The following is a 25,152-nucleotide window of genomic DNA, read 5'->3' as shown; positions in this document are numbered from 1 at the left end:
CTCTAATCTGGTTAATGTGTCTGCTCTGCAATCTGTTGGCAAAACTACACCTAAGCTGCTGCCAGCTGAAGGACTTCTCGGCGCTTTCCAAAATTCACCCACTTCTTCCAGAGTTAAATTAGATAAGGAGGAGGAGAGGGTCACCATGCCCAGGGCGATGAGGTGCTTTCGAGGGACATCATGGGTGGAACAATGCCATGTGGTTCCATAGAAAGTGGTACTATGGAATATTAGAACATTGGAATTTTTAGAGCTCCACTGAAGATGAGGAATTGGCTCAGAGCTCATAATGACTGGTAAGAGCCTTCAGCTTCCACATTCCAATGTTTGTCTTTCTGATTTTCTCTTATAATTTAGAATATTCTACCCTCAGTGGGTGGAATGTTCTAATAGCCCCTTTAGTCCTAGCGATCAAGCTCTACAGGCCGTGTATCCTCGCTCCAACCTTCGACAACCAAAAATCACATCAAAATTCAACTTTTTGAAAGATCCACTGTCCACTATCTTTTCGTCTAGTGGAAAAATCCTGGGTCTCCAGGACTCACTACTTCCGTTGTCCCCTTGTGAAATGCAAAAAGACCAATCCCTGGGCCAAGGAAACGATGCTATGAACTGCTCCTCTACAGCAGATGGCCAACCTGTATCATGCTCATCTGTTGAGGGGAAATTAGGTCCTGCAGGTGAAGGCGAGCTTACAGTTACGGCCATCTGTAGCCCACCAGTCCCACGGTTGAGCAACAGGGGGGTCACGTCTGACCCACATTTATCTTCATCTCTTATGTACACCAACTCCCCACCGTCACCAACTACTTTACCTGTACTAGTAACCGGTCAGAACCCAAAGTATGTTTTCGCACAACCTTACAACCTGTAGCGGCAAGGACTATTCTCAATGGCAAGAAGCCCTAAGCAGTGGTAACCCACACAATCCAAACAACTCGCTGATCACCGACAAAAGCCTTCTGGACCAACTGGACAGCTTAAAACCTCACCAAACGCCAAAGGAAGGCACAGCAAAAGGTCAGATCTTCGACGACCATCTGAAGGAAGACAGGGGAAATACACCAAATCTTGGTAGTGACGGCCCTGCCAACTTAACCTACCTGGGCTCACAGGAGTGGGCCGAACTAGTTTCCTCATATATTCCGTCAACACTGGCTAAACCATCCTCGCCAAAGAGGAATAAAAAAAAAACCAGCAAATAAAAAGGGGCGTCGAACGTGAGGGTATCTTTACGGATTCAACCACCTTACCGAATTCCTCTATGTCGTCAACCCCCAACAAAAGGAAAACCCAAAAAAGTTCCCTATCAAGGTCTCAAGTATCAGACGTGGCAAACACGTGGGACATTTTGCTAAATACCATGCAACAAACTGTAGACACTCTACATTTTCAATCCGACAAAATGGACTTACAGCTGACCATACTTGACACCCTGGCTGTCTTTGTTGGGCGAATAGATGAGAAACTTGGCCAATTGAATTCGCTAATCAGCAGAGCCCAGCAAGAGGCAAAGCTAGTGTGCAGTTGTGGCCCTATCATCGATAAACTGTCAGCTCTTCCTGAAATAGTATCCTCTCTAATAGAAGGGTTGCCAAAAGGGCACAACACAAGGTCCCAGCATATCAAACCCAGTGGAATCGCCTTCCTCGGACCATCAAAAGGAGGGCCTACTACAGCCAGTCCTGCTGACAAGGGGGCATTGATGCCACCATCGGGTGATCGAGTGTTGCCAGCGGGCCCCTGAGAACATCTTCTTCTCCATCTTCAAAGAGTAACACTCCACCCCTGAACGTGAAAGGGCGGCGGCAGCAAAGGAGGAAAGGCCGCAAAAGACTGATAACTACAAGCGTGCCAGTAGTTTACCCCCTTTTTAAGCCAGGGAAAAGTCAGGAGCAGCAAGACCGAGGCCCAAGAACAGAAACTGACGCCAGCAGAGAATTTATCTCCATGGGGCAAAGAGCCTCCTCGAACGGAGCACCCGTAGTAGCTCCCAAAGGGGCATCTACACAGGAGGAGAGGTCGGCCCTGCCTGGTAGCGACACTGGAAACCAAAACACGCTGGGAAACCACGGCAAGGAAAATGAAAACGATGCCAGCCCCATTAAACCACCTTCAACATTCGGAACAAGTGGGATACAGTCAAAGCAAAGTTTGGCCTTGGCACGAGAAGGGTCTATCAGCACCTACTGCGAAGGAAACCCTGAGCTCAAGAACAGAGGACAATAGGACTCCCATGCCCCCAAACTTAGCTATATTCCACCGTAACGAGTGTCCCCACAGCTCCATCTGCTCCCGTTTTCAAGAATCTCTCCTTTGGGGGCACTCTACTAGGAAACTTACCTCAGCCCGACAATAGTGACTTAAGGACCAAAGTCTATACCCACCTGCCAACAGCTCAGTTGAATGATTCAAGTAGAACCTCTACCATTATCCTCTTCACTCCAGAGTATGAATCTTAGGGCCCATTCGATATTCTGAATAGAGGCAACTTACGACGACTACTAAGCACCATACCAGCGTTAAACAACATATCCTCAGCCGACCTTCTTTCTATAGAATTTATAAAACCTGACAGGCCAAACGGCAACGAAGCGACAAAAGCCACATGGATTTCATCTGAAATCGCAAACAAAATCTTAGAAGAGCAAAATCTCCTCAAAGAATGGGGGATTAAATCTGCCCTTTACCACAACATAGGATACCCGCTGCCCTTGCTTGAGAGACCCAAGGTTTGAGTTTTTATAACAACTTCGAAAACAAGGTCGGTGCTGAAGGGTGCATTGGGTCGATCTCCGACAACCAACCAGTCGTCTGGGGTTAATAACAGCTTAATGACCGTAAACTCTTATAGCTCGGTAGAAGATCGACTCTTCAGAATATGCAACACATCATGCAACCACCAATGACAAGGAAACCTAACGGAGTCAGGCCTACGCTCGGCCGCATCACGCTTGGAACTATGCTCGTGGAACCTAAACGGCCTCAACAACAAAACAGCTGATACAGACTTCCTACAATACGTGAAATCATTCAACATCATTCTCCTCCAAGAAACATGGCTGGAGAAGCCGGTTCACTTAGAGGGTTATACCTGTCACCATTCCCCAGCCACAAGGAAAAGCAAGTTCGGCCGGTTGGCAGGTGGCCTAGCAACTTACATCAAACTGTTGGCAATGTGCAGGTAATCACTACCAACACTCCGGCCATAAACACAGTTGGGATTGTATTAAACTTTGGGGAAAACAAAAAAGAGGTCCAGCTGATCAACATCTACATAAATCCAAAAAACAAGAAACAAGAGGCAAAGCGCTTAACGGACCATCTACATCATGTCATGACAACGCAAACCTCACCCTGTTTAATTCTTTCTGGAGACTTCAATCAACGGATCCTAGGGTCATCCTCAAACAGCGATATTCAGGCCCAATCTTACCATTGGAATATCCCAAACCAAACTTTCAGCAGCCAAGGTAAAACCCCTAAGCTTGCAAAGGAACTGCTGGAAGACTTGGAACACATGGGCTTGAGGGTTCTAAATGGAAGATGATTCTCCATCCGTGGCCTCGTTCAATTCAGGCAATGTAACCTCGACAATAGACTATACGTTGGTTTCCCTTGCTCTTTTTCATAATGTGCTGGGTTTCAACCTAGGGGATAAGGGAGACAGTGACCATCGCCCTCAGGAAATCTCCTTTTGTGCCCTTCCAGACCTAATTCTTTCAAACCCAACAGGACCACACGCCAGCCACAACATAAACTTTAAACGAATCAAAACCTCTGTCGCTAACACGCCGGAGGTACTACAAGCAGCAAAATTTCAACTAAAATGCTTAAACTATCCTTTAGGCAACCCAGTTGCAGGGTGGGAAAAATTTAAGGCCGATTTTGCAAATCAATATTCAACTATTGTACGGCATTGTCCATCTGCTGGCTCCGGTGTTCTAAGGAAGATCTCAAGCACCCAGAAATCAGTCCAAAAAATCCACAAAAAGGAGATCAATAAATTGTTAAGGCTGCTGAGAAAAAGCCCGGGGGACAGGGCTCATCTTGCAAAGCTTCATAAGCATCGGGCGGACCTCAAAAAACTAAATTGGGCAGTTAAAAGATCCAACGAAGACGACTTCTGGGCGAAACTTCATCACGACTCCAAGGGGAACAACAGCGCACAGTTTTGGTCCACAATAAACAAAATCTTAAATCCGAAGAACAGTGGAATAACGTCTCATATAACCAAATCTTCTTGGGAATCTTTCTTAGACTCACACTTCAACCAACAGGTCGCCATAGCAAGCAAGCCCCAGGTCTCCCCAGAGGGCCAGCCGCCACAAATAATAACAACGGGGGTAGAAGCCGAATTCGGAACCACTGCGGTTCTACTCAAGAATCTAATCTCGAAGGGAAGGAAAGATGGAGCTGCAGGGCCAAACGGCATTCCTCCGGCCCTTTTCAAACTTAAGTCAGAATACTGGGCAGAAACGCTGACCCCCCTCTACATGTTTGTCAGCCGATCAGGGTGCCTTCTTGCCTCATGGAGGGGCTCAATCATTTCACCAATTTATAAGGCGGGGGACAGAACACAGCCAAAAAATTACCGGCTGTTAGCACTCCAGGACATAGAGGCTAAATATTTTGCGGGCTCCTACTGACCCAACTGCGCGAATGGGCAACAAACTGCAACATACTTCCACCTAGTCAAACGAGATTCTGCAGAGGAACGGGAACAACATCAAATCTGCTGGCAATTTCGCTGCTTATCGACAAAGCAAGGGTAACCAAACAGGCTCTCCACCTTTGCTTTGTGGACTTCAAGGCGGCATTTGACAACGTTAACCAGGGCTACCTTTGGAGAAAACTGGCCTCTTGGGCCATCCCCGCGCCTCTATTAAACCTTCTGATTGAACTGCACACCAACACATGGGTTCAGGTAAAGCTCGGTAATGGCAAACACCTGACCAGGCGTATTCTGACCACAAACGGCCTAAAGCAAGGGTGCGTTTTAGCGCCGACCCGTTTCAACTTATTCACAGCCGACCTACCACCTGCCCTAGAAGCTTGCAACGCGCATGCTCCACGTTTGGGGGGCAAAGCGCTGCCCAGCATATCCTACGCAGATGATGTGGTCCTGGTTAGCCACACAAAAGTAGGTCTTCAAAATCTCATCAACACGCTGCATGGATATGCCGAAGCAAACCGACTAGAAGTAAACATCGATAAGACCAAAGTTCTGTCCATAACTGGGAATAAAAAGCTGCACACTTGGTTCCTTGGAACAAAGGTTGTCGCAAACTGCTCAGAATACAAATATCTTGGAATCTTGGTTGACAAAGGAGGTCGCTTCTCAAAGCAACTAGAGGCAATTAAGAGGAAAGGGATGCTGATAGCTACTACGCTTAAACAGCTAAAGTCTAACCTGAACGGTCCCTTCTCTTCTCCCACTCCATACAAATCGCCGGGGTTACAAGCATACTTTGGTCTGGGGTGTGGCAGGAAATCTAAAGAAGCCTTCTTAAAACATAGGCTAGGAATCCTACCATCCATTCCACATTTACAACCATGGTTGAGAAGGGACTGCGGGACAAAATGCAGGCTGTGCGGTGCAGAGAATGAAGACTTTGAACATCTATTATGCACCTGCCCGAGGCTGAAACAGGAAAGAGCAGCCCTGTTAAAAACTGCCCTTAATGAACAAAAAATCCGTACACAAGCAGGTCTCGCTTGTTTCGACCCAGGACTTCCGGCATTAAATGGGAAGTTGGTCAAATTCTTGAAACTTTTGGAACTGAAACGAAAAAATCATGAACTTGACACTGACTAGATCAATTGAACAATGGCCAAGACATGATACCATGAATATGCACCTATATCATACTGTTTTTAGCACTACTACTTTTTTAACCAAAGTTTTCTTGTTTTAAAAAAAAAAAAAAATTCCTTAAATCTTTTATCTGATGATATGAGCTATCAATGTATTTTTTGTAATGATTTTAATTAACCTAAGACAATAAAAATTTACTTACTTTACTCACAGCCAGCTGGGAACAAACTTTGAATTTACACAGTAGGCATTGGTGTATGATGTAATCTTTGCCCATGGCCAGAGTCTAAATCCCATACCACAGAACCCACTGCTTATTGCTTTTGGTTGAGTACAGTGGTCTCTTGTCCCATGGTGTGGCCTTGCCTGTGACCATTTTCCATTCCCCCACAACCCATTGTGCGTTTCCAAAGTCCAGAGACAGTGAGCTCTATGCTTAAGCCATGCTTGGCAGTTCAGAAGTGGGCTCTGTGCATTAGGGGGTCAATTATGATGGCGGCCGGATTGCCTCCGCCGGGCTGGCGGGGGCAATCCGTCCGCCATTCTCCCTGAAATGACCCCTGCCACATTAGGATGGCTGGGGGGTCCGCGGCGGACAGCAAGACCGTCCGCCGCTTTTCCGCCGGTCGCCTTCGAGACCGACGGAAAAAGTGCTCACATATGGTGGCGGTGTCTGCGAGACGCCGCCAACCATATTGCTGGCGGTCCAATGCCTTTCCACGGCGGCATTGCCGCCGTGGAAAGGCATACGGTCTTAGCTTTGGGGGCCCGTATTGGGCCCCCAGGGTGAAGGGGGGGTGGGGGGTGCACTACCCCCCTGCATTTGCATGTACAATGCGGCAGGCACCGCGTGGTGCCTGCCGCTTTGTGCATGCAAATGCACAGCATGCATTTTTAACTTTGCAGCGGGTGCTGCTGAAAGCAGCACCCGCCGCAATGTTAAATATACGGGATGTGACCGCCAGGGTGGCGGTCACATCCTAATTCTACCGGAGGGAACGCCGCTGCCCCTGCGGACGGTCCCTCCACCTCGGTGGTGGCGGACGGACGCAAGTCCGTCCGCCATCATAATCAACCCCATAGTGTGGTGTTACAGCCATGCCATATCTTTACGTGTTTGCGCCCACTCCCTGTGGCTCAACATTCTGCTGCACATGACCTACAAAGAAGTTGCCCATTTTAGGAAGTGTTTGCAAATATGTCAAGGCTTGTGAATTTGATTGATTTTGGTTTTATAGAGTCTGACAATTACCCGAGGGCATAAAGGCGCTATAGCCAGCCGTCCAGAACTAAACCACATCTATAAACCTACCAAGGAAAAATAAGACTGCCTATAGAGTAAAGAGCCAGGTTTTGAGTGCTTTTTTGAAAGGCAACAGCTCAGGGATAGCTCTCAGGCTTTGCAGAAGACTTCCAGAGTCTGCTTGCAGCAATCGAGAAAGCTCTATCTCCCCATTTCTTCTTTCGGGTCCTAGGCACAGTAAGCAGGCTATAGTGTGCCGATTAAAGGTTTCTACGGGAATATGCCACGGAAACATATCTTAAATCCCTGCCAAATCACATGAAAACTCTCTAAAACCACCACACTAAAGAAAGCATTGGATGTAATTAAAGTTTTGTCTTCCTGCAAAAATGCATAATATTTTGTTCATACGTTTTTGCTGTACTGTAAAGCAAACATTCCTATGGCATTTAAATGGGAAACTCTACTTTTCGATCGCCTTCAATAACTTTTCCATTCCTTAAAATGTATGAATGGAACTTGAACCAAAGAAACCAAGTTGACAGCGCCTAAGTAAGTTTTGAATTGATTTTGTCTTGCTGTTTTAGGTTTATGATACAAAGGGCATTTATTTTAGTTAATCCATGTTCTACACCAGTCATGGAAAAGAAATAACAGCAATGTTGGTGAAATACTAGAGTGCTAAGAGTCCATGAACAGCCACACTGACGCACCATGCAGGTTACTGACAGATCCTGTCACGCAGCAGTTTCATCTTGGACAAAATAATGTGAGTCAGAATCAGTCCTATATGCAGTACATGGCTCCAGAACCTTCATAAGTTAGCTCAGAAGGCGAATGACATGGATAAGGATCCGTAATCTTCCAGGACCGGCTCCTTAAAAACTCCTTCTAGGGGTGGTCCAGACAGAAATGTCGGGCAAGTTTTGCTTGAAGGCCAGCAAAGCTTGGACAGCATAGAGTGAGTTCCATGCCAAGTGCTTGTCTCTGGAGGGATACTGGGTTTAGGGTTTATATACATATTTATATATGCTCGGCTGCTATCTCACAATAGTGCACGAGCGATTATCAAGATGAAGCCTCCTATAGCTCCATTGTTAGCCTAAAGAGCAGAGTAGGAAACTGTGTCCTTGACAGGACAATGTTAAAAATCAGTCTGTTTCAGAAATGGTGCACCATCTTCATTCTCATCATCACCATAATTGCACTACTGAACTACTGAATACAAAAGTTATGAATATCGTGGTATAGGAATAACATGGACAAAATATTAAAGACCAGAATAGCAAAAGGTAAGTCCAAATGGATGAGTACAGATTTACCATTCCTAACTCCACAACTACATACCTTAAAGATATATATATATATATATATATATATATATATATATATATATATATATATATATATTCACTTAAAAAAACATAGGTTTCAGGCCTTATATAGTTAGGAATTAGCATTTAAAAAACCATTGAAATTGCGCCTATATAGTTAGTTGTACTAACTATATTTTGCGCACCCGCAATCCACTGCTGATGATGTCACATATTACATCATTCATGACATGGTCAGTGACATCACTGATGACATCACTGAGGACAACCTATATTTTTTTTCAATAAATTTCAAAGGTTTTGTAAATGCTAATTCTATTAGCGGATAACGTTTACATATGTTATTATCCTTCTGGGACCACCTGAGCAGCCATCTTGTTTCTCAGGAGAAGTGAGGCACAAGAGAGCACAAAACAAGAGTGGAAAACGCGAAAAGGGGGCAGGGTTGAGACCCTCTGACCCCCTAGCCCTTCTCAGGGGGTCCCAGAAGGACCACCAAGTGCAAAAATATATATATTTTTTTAAATCGCGGGGTACGCGCACGGTACGCGTACCGTACGCGTACGGTGCGCCTATCCCATGATTTTTTTGAATTTTTTTTTTTGCCCTTGGGGGTCCTTTTGGGACCCCCTGAGAAGGGCTTGAGGGTTGGGGGGTCTCTACCCTGCCCCCTTTTCGTGTTTTCCACTCTTGTTTTGGGCTCTCTGGTGCCTCAGTTCTCCTGAAAAACAAGATGGTGGCCAACACTTCCTGGTTTGGACAGTTTGGAATCTTGACAGTCGACTGCCAGCCAATCAGAAACTCGCTCGCGCACGTAAGGGTACGCGCACGTACGCGTACGGTACGTGTACGGTGAGCGCATATAGATATAGAATTTGCTCAAATTCAATTTTCTCAACAACTACTGGAGGGATTTTCACCAAATATAGAAAAGGCACTACTGCATACCTTTCCCTACCATTTTGCCAAGTTTGGTGTAATTCCGTTCAGCCGTTCGGGCTGTAGCTGTGTCTAAAGGTCCCATAGAAAATGCCATTTGAAAAATTTCAAATTCAATTTTCTCAATAACTACTGGAGGGATTTTCACCAAACTGTAGCCGTGTCTAAAGGTCCCTATGGAAATTAACATGGGGAAAACACGTTTTGGGACCCCCCTTTTTTCTCGGCCCCCGCTTGACGAATCCCCCCCTAAACTTTCAGGGGAAAAAACGGAGCGGAGCGAAGCAATTTTAAGGAAAATTACACGCAGATTCCTCAATCGGCGCCAAAGTTATTCCCAATAGAATTATGGGGATTTCCTATGGTAACTAGGTCCTAACTATATATACCTACTGGCGACCGCCAGTAGGTAATATATATATATATATATATATATATATATATATATATATATATATATATATATATTCACTGAAAAAAACATAGGTTATAGACCATATATAGTTAGGAATTTGCATTTACAAAACCTTATTTTACTCACACAAAACCATTGAAATTCCATATATAGTTAGTTGCACTAACTATATATCGCGCACCCGCAATCCACTGCTGATGATGTCACATATTACATCATTCATGACATGGTCAGTGACATCACTGATGACATCACTGATGACATCTCAAATGACATCACTGATGACATCACTGATGACATCTCATTTGACATTACTGATCACATCACTGATGATATCATTTATGTGATAATACGATGAACCTCTTCAGACTCTAATATAACCTTAGATACACTCAGTGTAAACAGACACTCACAGACTGTCACTCATCCATGGAGTTGCTCACACACCTAGTCAGTCATGCAAAGAATCAATCACACCTCCATTTCCTCAACTATACAGTTATACAAACTTTACTTATTCAAACATATACTAACACATATTTACTCTCTTATACAATCCCAGATACAAGTTCACAATGATCCATACAGCCACTCACACATTCACTGGCTCTTATGCACAGTTATTTATATATGTCAACTCTCACATGTACTGTGTTTTACATATGTACTTACTTTGACATGTAGCACTGAGATATCCATTCACTCACCAATACACTCATGCACACAGTCAACCGCCCATACAGCTGTTTCCACATGCACTTTTGAAACCATATATCTAGTGAATCAACTGCTCACACATCTATGCACAGAGTCATACACCTCCCAGCCACCCACACACACACTCAGTCTCCCATACAAATACTTGGGCAACCAATCAATAACCCATATAGTTACTCATATAGCTACTTATCAACACATGCAACAGTTTACAGAACAACAGACATAATGATGCACAAATTAAGACAGTTTAGTCACTAACCCATGCACTCAGTGAGACACATTTAATCACTCACTCATACAGTCAGTCTTGCACCTACTAAATCCTTCATCCAGACACTTATACATCCACTCATTCTTCAATATGTAAGACATATTTTAACTTTACAGAAACATACAGTCACTGGATGTTGTCATCAGTGATGTCATCGGTGATGTCATTTGAGATGTCATCAGTGATGTCATCAGTGATGTCACTGACCATGTCATGAATGATGTAATATGTGACATCATCAGCAGTGGATTGCGGGTGCGCGATATATAGTTAGTGCAACTAACTATATATGGAATTTCAATGGTTTTGTGTGAGTAAAATAAGGTTTTGTAAATGCAAATTCCTAACTATATATGGTCTATACCCTATGGTTTTTTCAGTGAATTTCAATGGTTTTTTAAAAGCTAATATCTGTAGCTGTAAAATGTATTCTTCTTTAAATCTTAAAATATATTTTACATGTTTTTTATACAATTTTTTTAAAAAAAATTTTTATGTTTCGCTCCCAGTCCGCGAACCGCTCAGCTTCCCGTTAGCTCAATTTAAAGCCGCGGCTCGATCCGCGAACCGGTAAACGTTCCTTTAGCGTAACTGTTACGTTAGCATGACGTTTTGCGTTGTCGCGTAATACGTCATTGGACGCGCCAAGTTAGCGGACACGGAAGCGGACCGGAAAGCGGAGCAAAGCGTGAAACGTAAACACAGCAGGTCATGTGACACGGTAATAACACTTTTCATTGGTTCATTTCACTTTTGGTTTCCTAATGATGTAATACTAGGTCATGTGATCTAAAATTAACACTTTTCATTGGTTTAGAACTTTTGCTTTTCCCAAATGATGAAAACCCTCCTTCTTTCCTCACTCTGACTTTCATCTTGGTGAGAGAAAGACCCTTTTTCATTGTTGAGCAATGGCTTCAGTAGTTGCTTCAGCTAGTGTACCCCCACCACCACCTCCACCTCCTCATGGGAAGAGAGGACCACCTGCTCAAGTAATCATAGAAGAAGAGGAAGATCAAGAAGAGGAGGAAGAGCAGGGAGAGCCTGAGTTTTTGCCAGAGGAGCCCAGGAGGTACAATAGAAAAGAAAACTACATCTGGCAATTTTTTTAATTCCCTGAAGGACAAAAAAAAGTGAATGCAAGATATGTGTTTTGCCGTATTTGCGACGATAGACTATCAAGGGGGACTGACAAGAAATACAGCTTCGGAAATTACACGATGCACAGGCATATGAGTAGGTGGCACCCAAACAATTATAGTGCTGCCCAGCTTCGTGATGAACAGCAAAATCCCCCTGCGATGGCAAGAAGATCTGTTGTCCAAGAAGTGTCGGGACCAGAGGCGAGGGAGGTGGTCCCGAACATTCAAATGAACTTTGGGGAAGTAAAGCAAGTGTGCGTGCGGTGTACCCAAATAATTTGCTACAGAGAAAGTAGCATTACTCTAATAGTGAAAGCTATCAATAATCATGTTTGCCCGAAACGCCCAAAAAAAAAAATTCTTCTTTTTTTCGTTGCTCCTGTTGAGCCCTTTTCAATGAATCATTTTTGTTTCCCCCCTCCCCCCAAAAAAACAAAAAAATATCAAAATGTTCAGAAAATACAAAAAAAATAAAAAAAATGTTCAGAAAAATAATTAAAAAAATTTAAAACAACAAAAACAAAAAAAAAAGTTCTTTTCAGAACTACCTCCCCATTATAAAAAAAATTGGTAGAATTTTTGAAACTCTGCCAACCTCTATTTTTTTTAGTTCGCTCCTGGTTCGCACTCCGGTACGCGAACCGGGAGCGAACCCAAAAAAATTTTTTAAAAAAAGAACAGTAAGTATAAGGGAAGGAAACAGACAGTTATGTTACAAGAAAGACAGCTATAGGGAGTAAACTCTGCCAACCTCTATTTTTTTGAGTTCGCTCCTGGTTCGCTTTCCGGTTCGCGTACTAGGCGCTCACCACGCAAAAAAAAAAATATATTTTTTTTTTTGCCCTGCTGGGCCCTTTTAAAACCTCCACATAAAACCTAGGGGGTCAAGGAGGATCTACTATGCCCCCTTATGGTAATTTCCCCCTTTGTTTTGGCCTCCTCTTGTCTCTCGATCCTACCGAGAGACAAGATGGCGGCCGCTCCAGACTGTTTAGAATGTTGACAGACACCGAAGAGCCAATCAGCTTCGCATCGCAAAGTTCCGTTACGCGAAAAGTACGCGAACCGGAGCGCTACCCGGAGCGCTGTTACAGATATATATCTTATTTTGAACGTTAATTTCTCAAAATCCACTAGAGCACATATATTGAGACCTAGCAAAGGCACATCGGGCTAACAGTCCCTACAATTTTGCCAAGTTTCGTGCAAATCCATTCAGCCGTTCGGGCTAAAAGTGAGGCCAACCGCCCTATGGAAATTAACATGGGAAAAACACGTTTTGGGACCCCCCTTTTATCTCGGCCCCCCCTTGACGAACCCCCCCCAAATTTTCAGGGGCTGCTCAGAAACAAAATGTGCCATTTTCCTGAAAATTTCAGCCAATTCCGTCCACAAACGCCAAAGTTATTAGACATAGAATTTTCAGAAATCCCATAGAGAAAAAATCCTAACTATATATACCTACTGGCGACCGCCAGTAGGTTATATATATATATATATATATATATATATATATATATATATATATATATATATATATATATATATATAATAAAATAATATATACAAACGGAAAAAAATGCTCTTTGTGTGGAAAAACAGACCAAACTTTTACTACCTAGTGGCGACTGAAACTATGTAATATATATGTCTATATATATATATATATATATATATATATATATATATATATATGTGTGTGTGTATCAAGGCACATATATGTGGTGCTAGGTATAGAAATTCTATACTTACTTGCCTTTCAATATTTTGGATTCAATACTTGGATATTTATTTCCTTCGATATTCGGGCTTCAATATTCAGGGTGCACATCTTCACCATCAGAGTTATCACAATTGCTGCCGCTAGTGGTTTACCACCATTACATTGTTATCACTGTCTGCTCAACAACCACTATTAAAATCATATTTACACCACAAATAACGCACCAGCTGCCTTCATCATATCTTTAAACTTTTTTCACCATTAATGTATGCAAGAATCCTACACTCTACCATCATTATTTCCACCATCACCACTCCTAACCATAAATGCATTAGTCCCACAACTTCCACCATCACCAACAATACTAAATCATTGACCTTATAAAATAGCTCCCTCTCCATCATCCAAACTAATGCAGTCACTATTTCAACACCAGCTCCACATTTTTCATATCACATTATCTCCACCATCCATTATATAGCAAACACTGTCACCATCATTTCGCGAGATTTTGAGCGGAATTGGTCTTTCCCGGGAAATACATTCTGTGTGTTTAAATAGAGGACGGGTGTCTGAGAAGGCAAATGGGTTGAGGAAACGTTGTTTGCAAGTGTCCCTATCGGTAAGGAGTGGGTGGTCCGAGAGCGGGTCAGCGAAGGATAGTATCCAGATACATAGGATAGTGCCTATTCGACTCTCCATAAAACGCTGATCGAGGTGTGGTTTACAATAAACCCTTTTTGAAAAAAAACAAAAAAACGCCCGAGGTGCAATAGAGATAATCAGGGGGCACAGGAAAGCAGGCGTGAAGTTACGAGCAGAATGCGTTCCTCCTAGTAATTTTTACTGCTTTTTCTAAACGCCATTCGGAGTATTCGTTGTGCATTGATCTTACAATGCCCGAGGTGTAAGAGAAGCAGGCAGGTTACAAGGGAACGCAGGCTTGAAGCTATGAGAAAAGGATCTTCCATAGATAAAGAATGTACAATTTAAGCTGCATAAAAATACGTAGAGTGCCTATCACACTTAAAGGTTTATGTAATTTTATCCCCTGCAGTGAAAATCATCGAAGGGAGCATAAGGTGACTCACATTTGGAGTCGTCTAGAAACACAGGAGGGTTTCGCCCTCTCGGCTGGTACGAGTCCAGGTGGCCAATTGAGGGTAAATAATATGGAATTGTGTACATTTGGGACCACTTATCTCTAAGCCCTTTTTCTAAGGCTTTCTATAAGGCAGGTCTATATGTGTGTTTTTATGTTTTTTTTACAGTTGTGAAGACTACGTATGTCCAATGCAGTGGCTTAAAAATGTGTGATGCCCTGAAGAAATTGCCAAAAATGTGAATGGCAATGAAACATGTCGGCAAGTAGAGTATGGTTGGATAAGGAGTAGCCAATAACCACTTTTTTTAGATTCCACAACCAACAGGAAAGAGACAGAATAAAGGCATATATCTGTGTTGTTTGTGGGGTATATGTTGTTTTGACACTATATTTGTTGTTCGTGGTTTATTTACACTGCACATTTTCACAAACACAATGTCTTGTTTGTTATTGGACACATCTTTCTTTTGAGCTTGATGGTGCCAATGATGAGATCAGGGCAATCCTGGTGAGTACCTGCCAGGTTCCCGTTGGTGGTGCGCCCGTGAGGCGCCATCTCGCTCTCACACACTTTTTTCATGTTTTGTCTGAGTGCGACACAAAGGTGTGTGATATTCGTCGTCTCACAACTGTTGTTTTATATTAAGGGATAGGGCAATCTTTTAAGATGGCACAACATGGGTGTACCTTCTACCTCAATAATTAAAATAGAGGAGTTAGTTGCAAAAGCTTTGTAACAGATGGTACAACATGAAAATAATGAATTTTTAAGTGCCTTGGTGGTCTGGGTCATACTTGTTAGAGAAATATTTTAATACCAGGTGTGTGTGTGTAGAGTCCTATAGATTTCTTACCAACCTCCAGACTCTGGACCTACTTTAAAGTTTGACACATGAGGAACATCCACCAAAAAGCAGCTGATGTCCCATTCACCCTATTTGGAGTACATAGACTTAAGACTTCTATTCATTCTAATGTGGAGAGTGCCAAGGAACATTGATTTCTCCAGAGGTCATGTGAGAAAGCATATCCTGTTAAAAAGGAAGTGGGGCGTATGTGTACACATTGTACGGCATTTCACATTCAAGTTTCTTGCGGGTTGTATCCCAAGGTAGAAAAATAGTGCCACATTTGGAATACACAGACTTCAGGCGACCTATGTTCTTATATTGTAAACACATGGGACCAGATGTATGTACGGTATGCTTTGCAATTACCAACATTTTTTAGATTTCGCAAATAGACCTACCTCATTAATATTCATGATGTAGGACTCGGTTAGGGACCCATTGGGAATCATAAAAATTACAGGGAAGGGGCCTGCTAGGGTCATCACACCACCATATCTATTATTGCTTTTCAATAAAGCCCTTTTTTTTAAAATGCTGCCCGTTTTCCTTGAAGAAAACGGGATGCATTTCAAAAAGAAAAATGAAAAGTTTTCTTTTCTTTTTTTAAGACTAGGCAGCGGTCTGTAGGACTACTGCCTGCTGTTAAAAAATGTTTTTACAAACATTCACAAAGGGGAATGGGTCCCTTGGGGACCACATGCCATTTAAGAATGGGTTACCACCTACTTGAAGTAGGTGGCAAAATGCAAATTTTTTGCCTACGCATTTCAGTTGCAAAACATTCACACATTCCACTGCAATTCCATAATAGGTTACCGGATCATAAATTGGACCTTTGTACATTGAAAAAGGCCTTTTTTTATTTGCAAATGGCCCGATTCTGCGAATTGGGACATTTGCAAACGAAACAAAACGTTGTACATCTGGCCCAAGATCATCAGTGCACTTGCTGCTGTAAGGCCACAAGAACTGAATGTTTCATTCCATTTATTTGTAAACAGATTAAATACATAAGCCTTCAGCAAAAGAAAATAGAGAAGTGCAAAGGGCCTTGTACTGAAGTATCTTATGCCACGTTCTTTCAGATAAACTCAAACTGCAGACTGGTAAAAACGTGTTTGCAATCTAAACAAAAAAGAAGGAAAGACAGCTCAAAGATTCAGCGCAGTGTGATGTCAAGGCAGTGGCACAAGACATTCCATTCTGTTGGGGTAGGGTAACACCGCCAAAGCGCTATTTCGCAGACACTGAAAGGCATGAATCTGGACTTTGCTCCATTGGCAGTAACACCCTCGTCCTGATGGTGCTCTCCTCTCCAGCCTGCAGATTCTACTGGGTTTAGAAAAGTCAATGCATGGGCTTTGGCACCTAGCATGGGTCACACGTCAGAGGTCCGAATGTTTGTGTCATCCATACTGATCATGTAGGGTGTCTCTCTTCCACGCTGGGGCTCGGACACATGTCTCAGGCGCGTCACCTGGGCTTTCACATCATCTGGGACTTTGGCCAGAGTCGCAGAGCCCTTTGAGTGCTCAAGACCGGCTTTCGCAGCCGGGTCCTTTTTTTCTGCTTGAGGCACGGGTGTCCAAGGTTGCCAAGACATGGCCTCGGATGGGCCTTTGACAAAGCTCTTTTTTTCCTCCGGCTTTTTGGCTGTGGAGATTGATGGGTTTGAGGCACTTGGGCGATTTGAGCTTCCCCGTCTGTTCAAAGAGAGTGATCTGCTGAAGGGCGCAAACTCCTGCAAAAAATAGGAGATGAAACTAAATACATTTGGAATGAACTATCTCAAACAGCAATATTTCCCTTTGACCCCTAGGAAACAGGTGAAATCTTTAATGTTCATTTCTTTTCATATAGTACACACTGCATAACCTTGCTACTATAAGAAGCTTAATAACGTCACCATCCAGAGCTGGGGGTATGCCAGTGCAATGACCAGCCCAGACTTTGGTATGGTGAACAAAATAATAGCTACATTGATACCATGGGATTGTGCCAAGTGCATATGACTAGGAGAATACAAACATTCAGCAGCTGCAGACGACATGGTAAGAGTAAGATGATTACAGTAATACAGCAGTTAAAGGCAAGTCCACAGTAGAAATTAACCACTTTCAATTATTGCAAGCGGGCATATAATCTTTTACAGGATAGAACCACCAGGGGTTGGTATGAGGGAAGAATGTTTTGTTAATTTGTGCCTGAAAAGCATGAGGGATGGAGCATTGCAGAGGTTTAAAGAAGGGTGACAGAGAGGTGGGGTGGCCCTACTGCGGATCTCTTGCCGCCCCACAATTTGTTTCTGTTTTAAGTAGGTTGTCTCCTGTGGAGTGAAGTGGAGTGGTATGTTTAGTAGTTTTTTTTGCATATGTGCTCCTGGTGAAACTAGGGGAAAGAACACTTCTTCCATTTGCTTGCCCACAACCTTAAGTTGATTATTTTCTACTCCTGAAGCCAGGTGCAATGTTTTGTTGGGGTGCCATAACTTGGCATTTTGTTTGCCAGAATATTAAGAGACTAACCGCATTGTTGGCTTTTTGCAGTCTTTTGGTATGCAGGAGGCCAGCATATAAGGTGTTGTCATAGTTGCAGTGAGAGTTGACCAATAGTCTAAACACTATTGTATGGACAGAATTGTGAAGGAGGAGTAATGAACATATTTGCCCCATCTTTTAAAATATAGAATGCACCTTTGTATTATATTTTCCTTTTAAAACCCTGCGCAGCATGACTTGTTCCAACTCCATAAAATATAATAAAGGCTTAAATCTGTACCTTTTGATTGTGCTGCCAAACTCAAATTTAAGTTTGTAAGTAATGTGGGCTGAAAAGAGAGGTGGGTAAGTCAATACACTGGTTATACCCTCCCATACAACATCACTTATACCATGCAAAATCATAGTTTTTATAACAACACTCAGGACAGCTCAATTGAGATGTTTTTTCAGAACACAGTATAAGGTGCACAACTTATAGTAATTTGAAGGTGCTGTGCTAAGTTAATATGTAAATTATAAGTAACGCTGTGTGCGTAGGTGCATGAAATAGTAATGTGAAGGTGGTGTGTATATTCTAGTATTCTAAATTTAACTTTTAGGTATAACTTTAGACTTTCTACTGTTTGTGTAGTTTAAGTATGGCTTGCATGGAAAGAATAAATAAAGTTTTCCTAACTGCAACTTATCTGTAACCTTTGATTTTTTCATGGAATGTAAATGGTTTTTATGTTATTAATGAAAATGTTTTTCAAATTGTAATACTGAGTGTTATTTCTTAAGGTATAGTTAATTGGAGTGTCGTACCGTAAAAGGAAGGAGAGTGTTGTACAGTCGAGTGTGGTAGAGTCGAATATTGCATAGTGGAATTGAGTCCAGTGTAGTAGAATGTAGTGGGGTAGAGTGGGAAACAGTGTAGTATAGTATTGTAGAGTGGAGTTGTATAGAGTACATTACTGTGTTGGGTCGGGTGGATCATTGGATAGTGGCGTAAAGCAAGGTAATGTAATGCAGAGTTCCGCAGAGTTACATAATGTAGTATAGAGTAAAGTGTAATATAGTGTATTCGTAGGTCATAGAGTAGAGTGGGGTGGAGTGAATTATAGTGTATTTGAGTAGCATATAATCATGTAAACTCTTATAAATTGGAGTGGCGGCTTATACAGTAGAATGGAGGACTGTTTTGTAGAGTATTGAAAAGTGTTGTTTAGTGGAATAGAGTGTTGTACAATGGAGTGTACCAGCATAGATTAGACTGTAGAGTTAGACAGTGGAGAGTACATGGATAGAGTGAAGTAGAGTCTTGTTAAATGCCATAAAGTGCAGGATAGTATTATGGACTGCAGTTCTAGAGAGTGGAGCAGAGTGTCGTACAGTGGAGCAGCATAGAGTGCAGTGGGATACACTCTAGTGGCGTGAAGTGGATTGCGGTATAGTGGAGTAGCTTATAATGGACTAGCGTACAGTTAAATCCCATACAGACTAATAGCGTAGAGTGGAGTGTAGAAGAGTGGATTGACGTAAAGTGGAATAGCAGACACTATAGTGTCGTAGAGTGGAGGGCAATACATAGGAATAGTGTACAGTGTAGTGAAGTACAGTGGAGTGGTGTATTCGTAGAGTAGAGTTTCAAAGATTGGAGTGGCATATAATTGAATAGCATAGAGTGGAGTAACATACGGCGGAATAGCTTATAGTGGAGTTGCGTACAGTGGAGTGGTGTACACTGCAGTGTCGTACACTGTATTAGTGTAGAGTTGAGTAGTGTATACTGCACTGCCATAAAGTGTAGTGAGTTCCGGATATAGTTGACATTTTGAAGGACTATATATAATGGTGGGTAGAGCAACACAAGAAAGTGATAAGCACTGCATTGCATTTCTGTACATGTACCAAGCAAAGCAGAGCGATGTATGGATGCTTTGTGTAGTTTTGTAAATGCTACATAAGTATTGTGTTGGCTTTGCGACACTATGCATAACACAAGGGTAACACAATAAAATCCCCAAATTGTCCCTAGTGATATATTGTGCCACGGTAAGTTAGTGGTATACGGCGGTACTTACTGATAACAATCCATTGAATAATTGGCTAACGCCTGCCTTTACAAATTTAAAGGGTAGCCATAACCCTCTTAGTAGACTTCTGGATTGTTGTGGCTTAGGGACTTAAACATAGGTAAGTAGGAGGTTTTATTGTTGTTCCCCACCTATTACCATTTTCTTAAAGTGGAAATAGGTATGGATTTAAAAAAAAAATGCTATATATTTTTGTCACCAATTTACGCAGTACTGTGGTAGTACATAGAAGGCCAGGGTTTTTTGTCACAAAATGTTCCTTTGTTTTGTAATTTTTTTAAGTAATGTGGAAATGTTAGGTATTACTGCAGTATTGTGTAGACTTTTTTGACATAATTAAAAATGTCAAAATTGGAAGACACTAGTACACTATATTTGTGAAAAAGTGTTTGTTATAGTGATTTACAATTTTTATGCACTTTTTTATTTTAATATTTTTAAGGTACCACAGAACTACATAGGTAGTGCCTAGGGAGTGCCTCAGTACTACATAGTAGCAGTCTCTGGTGTGGTTGAATAGCACAATTGGACCTTCCCTGACCTGCTGCAAGGGGAAGAGAAGGATGTCTCAGTAGAGGCAGTCAAGTGTGCCTCTGACCTGAAACCTGCACAACTGGCTGAATATAAGTGTTTGTTCACTTTGTTAAGCTTTTCTCACTAACTTAATGACCGAAAACCAAACGCTGCCCATAACACAGACAGTGTGATAATCTGCCTATGAAGAGCAAGACATACAGAATGTCAGGGAAGATCCAGAAATGCCTCAAGGCAGAGGTGACAGATATGCTGGAGATTGGTGTTGATAGGCACTCTTGCAGTTCATGGGACTGTCCAATAGTCCTGATCACGGTGTCCAATGTCCATTGTAACGCCCAACCTGATGAACAAGTTTAGTGCAGCAAAGTGCCTTTGTAATCTTGATCTGATGAGTGACTTCTGGCACATTGCCTTGACACCAACTGAAAATATGAAGTGTCAGTTAAAAGTTACACCTGCATGAACTATGGAATGCATGTATAATCTTCTCATTGCTCTTCAGAAAGGTTTTGTGTACCAGTTCTGAATGGCATACTTGTTCAACAGTTCACAGTAACACCATATGGATCACTTGGAAAATGTGTTTAGTTTTCAAGGCAATACAGTTACCATGAAGGAAAACAAGAGACAATTCTGTCACCTCTCAGTTGCCTACCTTAGGCATATGGTAGGTGGTGGGTAGCCCTGCTGGTGAAATTCAAAGCAGTGTGGAACTACGCGGCGACCCATGTGAAAGACATCTTGGGATTCACATAGTTGAATCTTTATGATAACTATGGAAACCATAGATTTGCTAAAGAAAGAAACGGGTTTTAGTGGGCAGGAAGTAGTGGCGCTCTAGCACTATTAACGTTCAATCAGTAATAGGTACAAAGTATTGGAATGGTGCTGTCAGGCAGGGGAGACCCTCAAACCCCTCAATCCATGTGGAGCAAGCCACACAATCACAAATTAGCAACAGTCCTGCGCACTCAAAGCAGAAAAACACAATGTGTAAGTAAAATATTCTGAAGATGAAGAAACCATCCAACATCGGAGTATATTCTGGAGTATTTGTTCTCCCTTTTTTTAATAGGTCATCAGGTATAGGTTACACACAGCCAGCCGACACGTGTTTCATTGTAGAAAAAGCAGTGTTCTACAACTCCTCAGGGCTCAGTGGCTGAATCCAAAGTAAGGTAGGCCCAATTCCGGTGTTAATTCCAACCCGGAAGGGTAACTGAATTCTTGGTGATCAAAGGTAGGTAAAGGTCGAGTAGAAGCCTGTTGGCAATATCATATAAAGTATAAGACGCCAGTTTCAAAACGAGTCCTGTGTAGATGTAAAAGCGAATCTTGTCCTGCACCTTGAATGTAGTGTAGCAAGGCGTATGGGGTGGAAAAACGGCTTAATCCCGGTGATGCACGGGTACGTGCTTGTAATGGCTAAAATCGTAGCCCCGCTCTCTCCGTCTGGCGTCTTGTATCTAACCCGGAACCCCCTAGTCGCAACCCGGAAGAGTATATATTGTATTGGATACCCGTGCATCGCCGGGATCAAGCCGGTTTTCCACCCCATATGCCTTGCTACACTACATTCAAGGTGCAGGACAAGATACGCTTTTACATCTACACGGGTCAGTAATTCAGCAAAACAAAACCAATTTTTGAAGTTCCGTTGGCAATTTCCAATAAATGATCCACAGAAGATGATGTATCAGGTCATACTGTTTTATTCCAATCATAGACACAAGCATGGTATCCGACACGTGTTTCGTCCTCCTGGACTTTCTCAAGGCTTTTCTCAATATCCAAAAAGGCAGTCATTCTTAATGTGCTATGTAAATAGTTTGCAAGAAATGTAGCTTGCTGAGTAAATTCTGTCTGTGAGTCTCTTGATTCAAAAGCCATATGTTATTTAAAATGGGGTAACCTTAATACCATTTGTTGAAAAAAAAGCGTTGTTCAAGTTCCAAAGACCATGTGTTGTCCACACAACGACTCTATCCATGTACATAATCTTCTGTGGATCATTTATTGGAAATTGCCAATGGAACTTCAAAAATTGTTTTTGTTTCACTGAATTACTGACTGAGGATAAAAGTGACATTGTTTTGGTGTGCTTTGGCGCATATGTTGAACTTTTAGTACTAGACTGCAATGCGCAGTTCTAGTGGACTTATACCCAAGGTGGGTGGATATTGTAGCCCCACGGGAGCACCCTTTGAAAAGATGATGTTATGAAATGGTCGTTGGAATACGAAGAACTGACATTTAGATGTGCAGATCTGAAAGCATATCCATTGATTGTATAAATGTTATTCTACGTCACTAATATTGCCCCATTGGCTATTTCTTAGAATTCAGCCCTACTTGTCCGGAACCTTTTTTCTGTATTATATTCCCCTTGTATGGTTTCCTAGGCCCTCTCTGCTGATCAAAACTTGTCACTGCCAGAAGGTGCCATTGAGTTCTGAGAATTGGTGTTACTTGCACAGAGACTCACTTAGAGTCAGTGAAAAATAAATATTCCATGCCTTATTGTGATCTCTTTCTAGTTGCAAACAGATCATTTTTCCTAGGAGCATGCAAAAAAATATGTCTTCATGGTAGCTAGTCTATTGTGCTTCTGTTTTCTACTCTGCTACTTTGTATGCTATTGCCATTTCTAATATATATTGCCCTACATATGTGTTGTCTTCCTATTTTTATTGTACAGGTGTTTCCCAGTTCCTGTGCACCCTTTAGATCCCAATCCACACCGTCCTTCTCCTGTATTCTGCCCTGCTGTTCGCCTTCCAGGTCTCATTTACTCCCTTGTATATGCTGTACACCACCAGTGAATTACCCCAAGTCATACACGTCTTCATAGCAGTCCTACTTCTAGCTTTTTGTCAATACCTGTAAAGTTTGGTAATCAACAAAAGAAGGAATACAAGAGGACGTCCCTATTTAAGTTGTCTCTGTGATGGAGGCATTAATATATATTTATATAAGAGATTTCTTCACGGGTATATTAATTCTGTTCAAGTTGCAACACAATGCCTGTCTACAGATATGAGACACCCTCATACAGTTGGGCCAGCGATGGGAGGTCAGTCGCTGCAGGTGCAGGTAAGCGTGGTGGGGAGGAGCGAGGGGGGAAGTCAACCAACTACTGAATAGGGAAAAATAAATAAATAAAAAAATACATTCTATTCCGCCGTCTATTGACTTCATCCCCCGCCCTGCCCCACAGCCCCACCATGCTTACCTGCATCGCCTGCTAATGTGTGAGGTGTCACATGGCATGGTGGGATGCTTTTGGCTTTTCTACCCTTTTGGCAAGTACAGTCATCTTTTCACTTGTTTATTGAATGCCATTCGCAGAATAAGTTTGTATCATTCTGAAAGCTTATGACTATGATACATTGTAAGTAGTCCACCAAGAGGCTATCAAAAACTGTAACTCTTAGATTTTTAGGCTGGACCAACAGGGTGGTAAAGCCCTCTTTGCTGAAATCACGCTCAACAAACAGTACTTGCAACATGAGCAAAATTTCATAAAGTGAACGCTAATAAACATACTCTGAAACACATCTTCAGGGAGTGTACCGCCGATGAGATTGCCTTTATCCAGCTGTGCATGTCTCCTGGGGTGTCTGCCTGCAAAATATGCACAAAATATGATTATTAAACTTCTCTGAGCTCCAGATGTACATAAAATCACACACATTCTAACATTCGGTGCACTTTAATCCACACCTGCTACTGGAGCTATGTCCTCACTTGATATAAGAAACACATACTATGCTTCGTCTTTCCGAAGATTCTCCTGTTGCTGGGCACACATCATTATGCATTAGAATACTATTCTAGTACCACACAAGTCCAACCTGTAGAAAGTACAGTGAATGAGGAATGTGATCTCTAATATTCAGTGAAAATAAATATTTGGCATGATTGTCTATACATCAGTCAGAACCTATCAAGCAATTTAAGAAAGGACTTTCAACACCAAAAAGGAAGGGGCTGGCATGAGTCTTGAGTGTGGAACCTTTCCCACAGAACCCCTCCCACATATTGAGACTTGCTGATTGTATGTAAAATCTCAGGGTATTTTAATATTCTTATGCTCAGTGTCACTACAAACTAGAGGTGGGCAAAGATTTAAACTTCGCTCAAAAAGCTGTAAAAGTCAGGAAACCCTAATCTATGTGAAGGTGGGCCTTGTTACACTTCATCTGAGGTGAAGCGTAAGATGACTGGCCAGCCCCAGGTCCATCTGGATGAGGCTATAGATGAACACCAGAAGATTTTCTGATGTCATATCCAAACATGGAAGGACTTCCAAATGTATGGAATTCCATTGAGCAAGGCTGGGCTGGTAATAATGTTGTGATGTAGTACATGTGTGCCTTTATCTATTTTAGCTTCCTGTTGAGGTTCTGTTCTGTCATGATCCCCTCTTGGCTTTTTAACAGCACTGTGCATGTGAGTCCATCTCACAGAGGTACTGA

At 42.3% G+C, this 25,152-nt stretch overlaps 1 protein-coding gene across 1 annotated transcript in view; it reads right to left on the bottom strand.

Annotated features, from left to right (window-relative positions):
• Positions 1–16,531: 16,531 nt before the first annotated feature.
• Positions 16,532–25,152, bottom strand: part of PLEKHA2 (pleckstrin homology domain containing A2) — a 747,617-nt gene continuing 738,996 nt past the window's right edge. The window contains exons 12-13 of the mRNA XM_086943737.1: positions 24,221–24,298; positions 16,532–17,302 (exon numbers count right to left, since the gene is read on the bottom strand). Of these exons, the coding sequence (XP_086799863.1) occupies positions 16,940–17,302; positions 24,221–24,298 (441 nt within the window). The 3' untranslated portion in view covers positions 16,532–16,939. The remainder of the gene's footprint in view (positions 17,303–24,220; positions 24,299–25,152) is intronic.

The sequence above is a fragment of the Lissotriton vulgaris genome, chromosome 11 (genome assembly GCF_964263255.1).
Source record: "Lissotriton vulgaris chromosome 11, aLisVul1.2, whole genome shotgun sequence".
NCBI classification, from domain to species: Eukaryota; Metazoa; Chordata; class Amphibia; order Caudata; family Salamandridae; genus Lissotriton; species Lissotriton vulgaris.
Note: the sequence above shows the minus strand (reverse complement) of the source record. Positions and strands in the feature narration are given on the sequence as shown.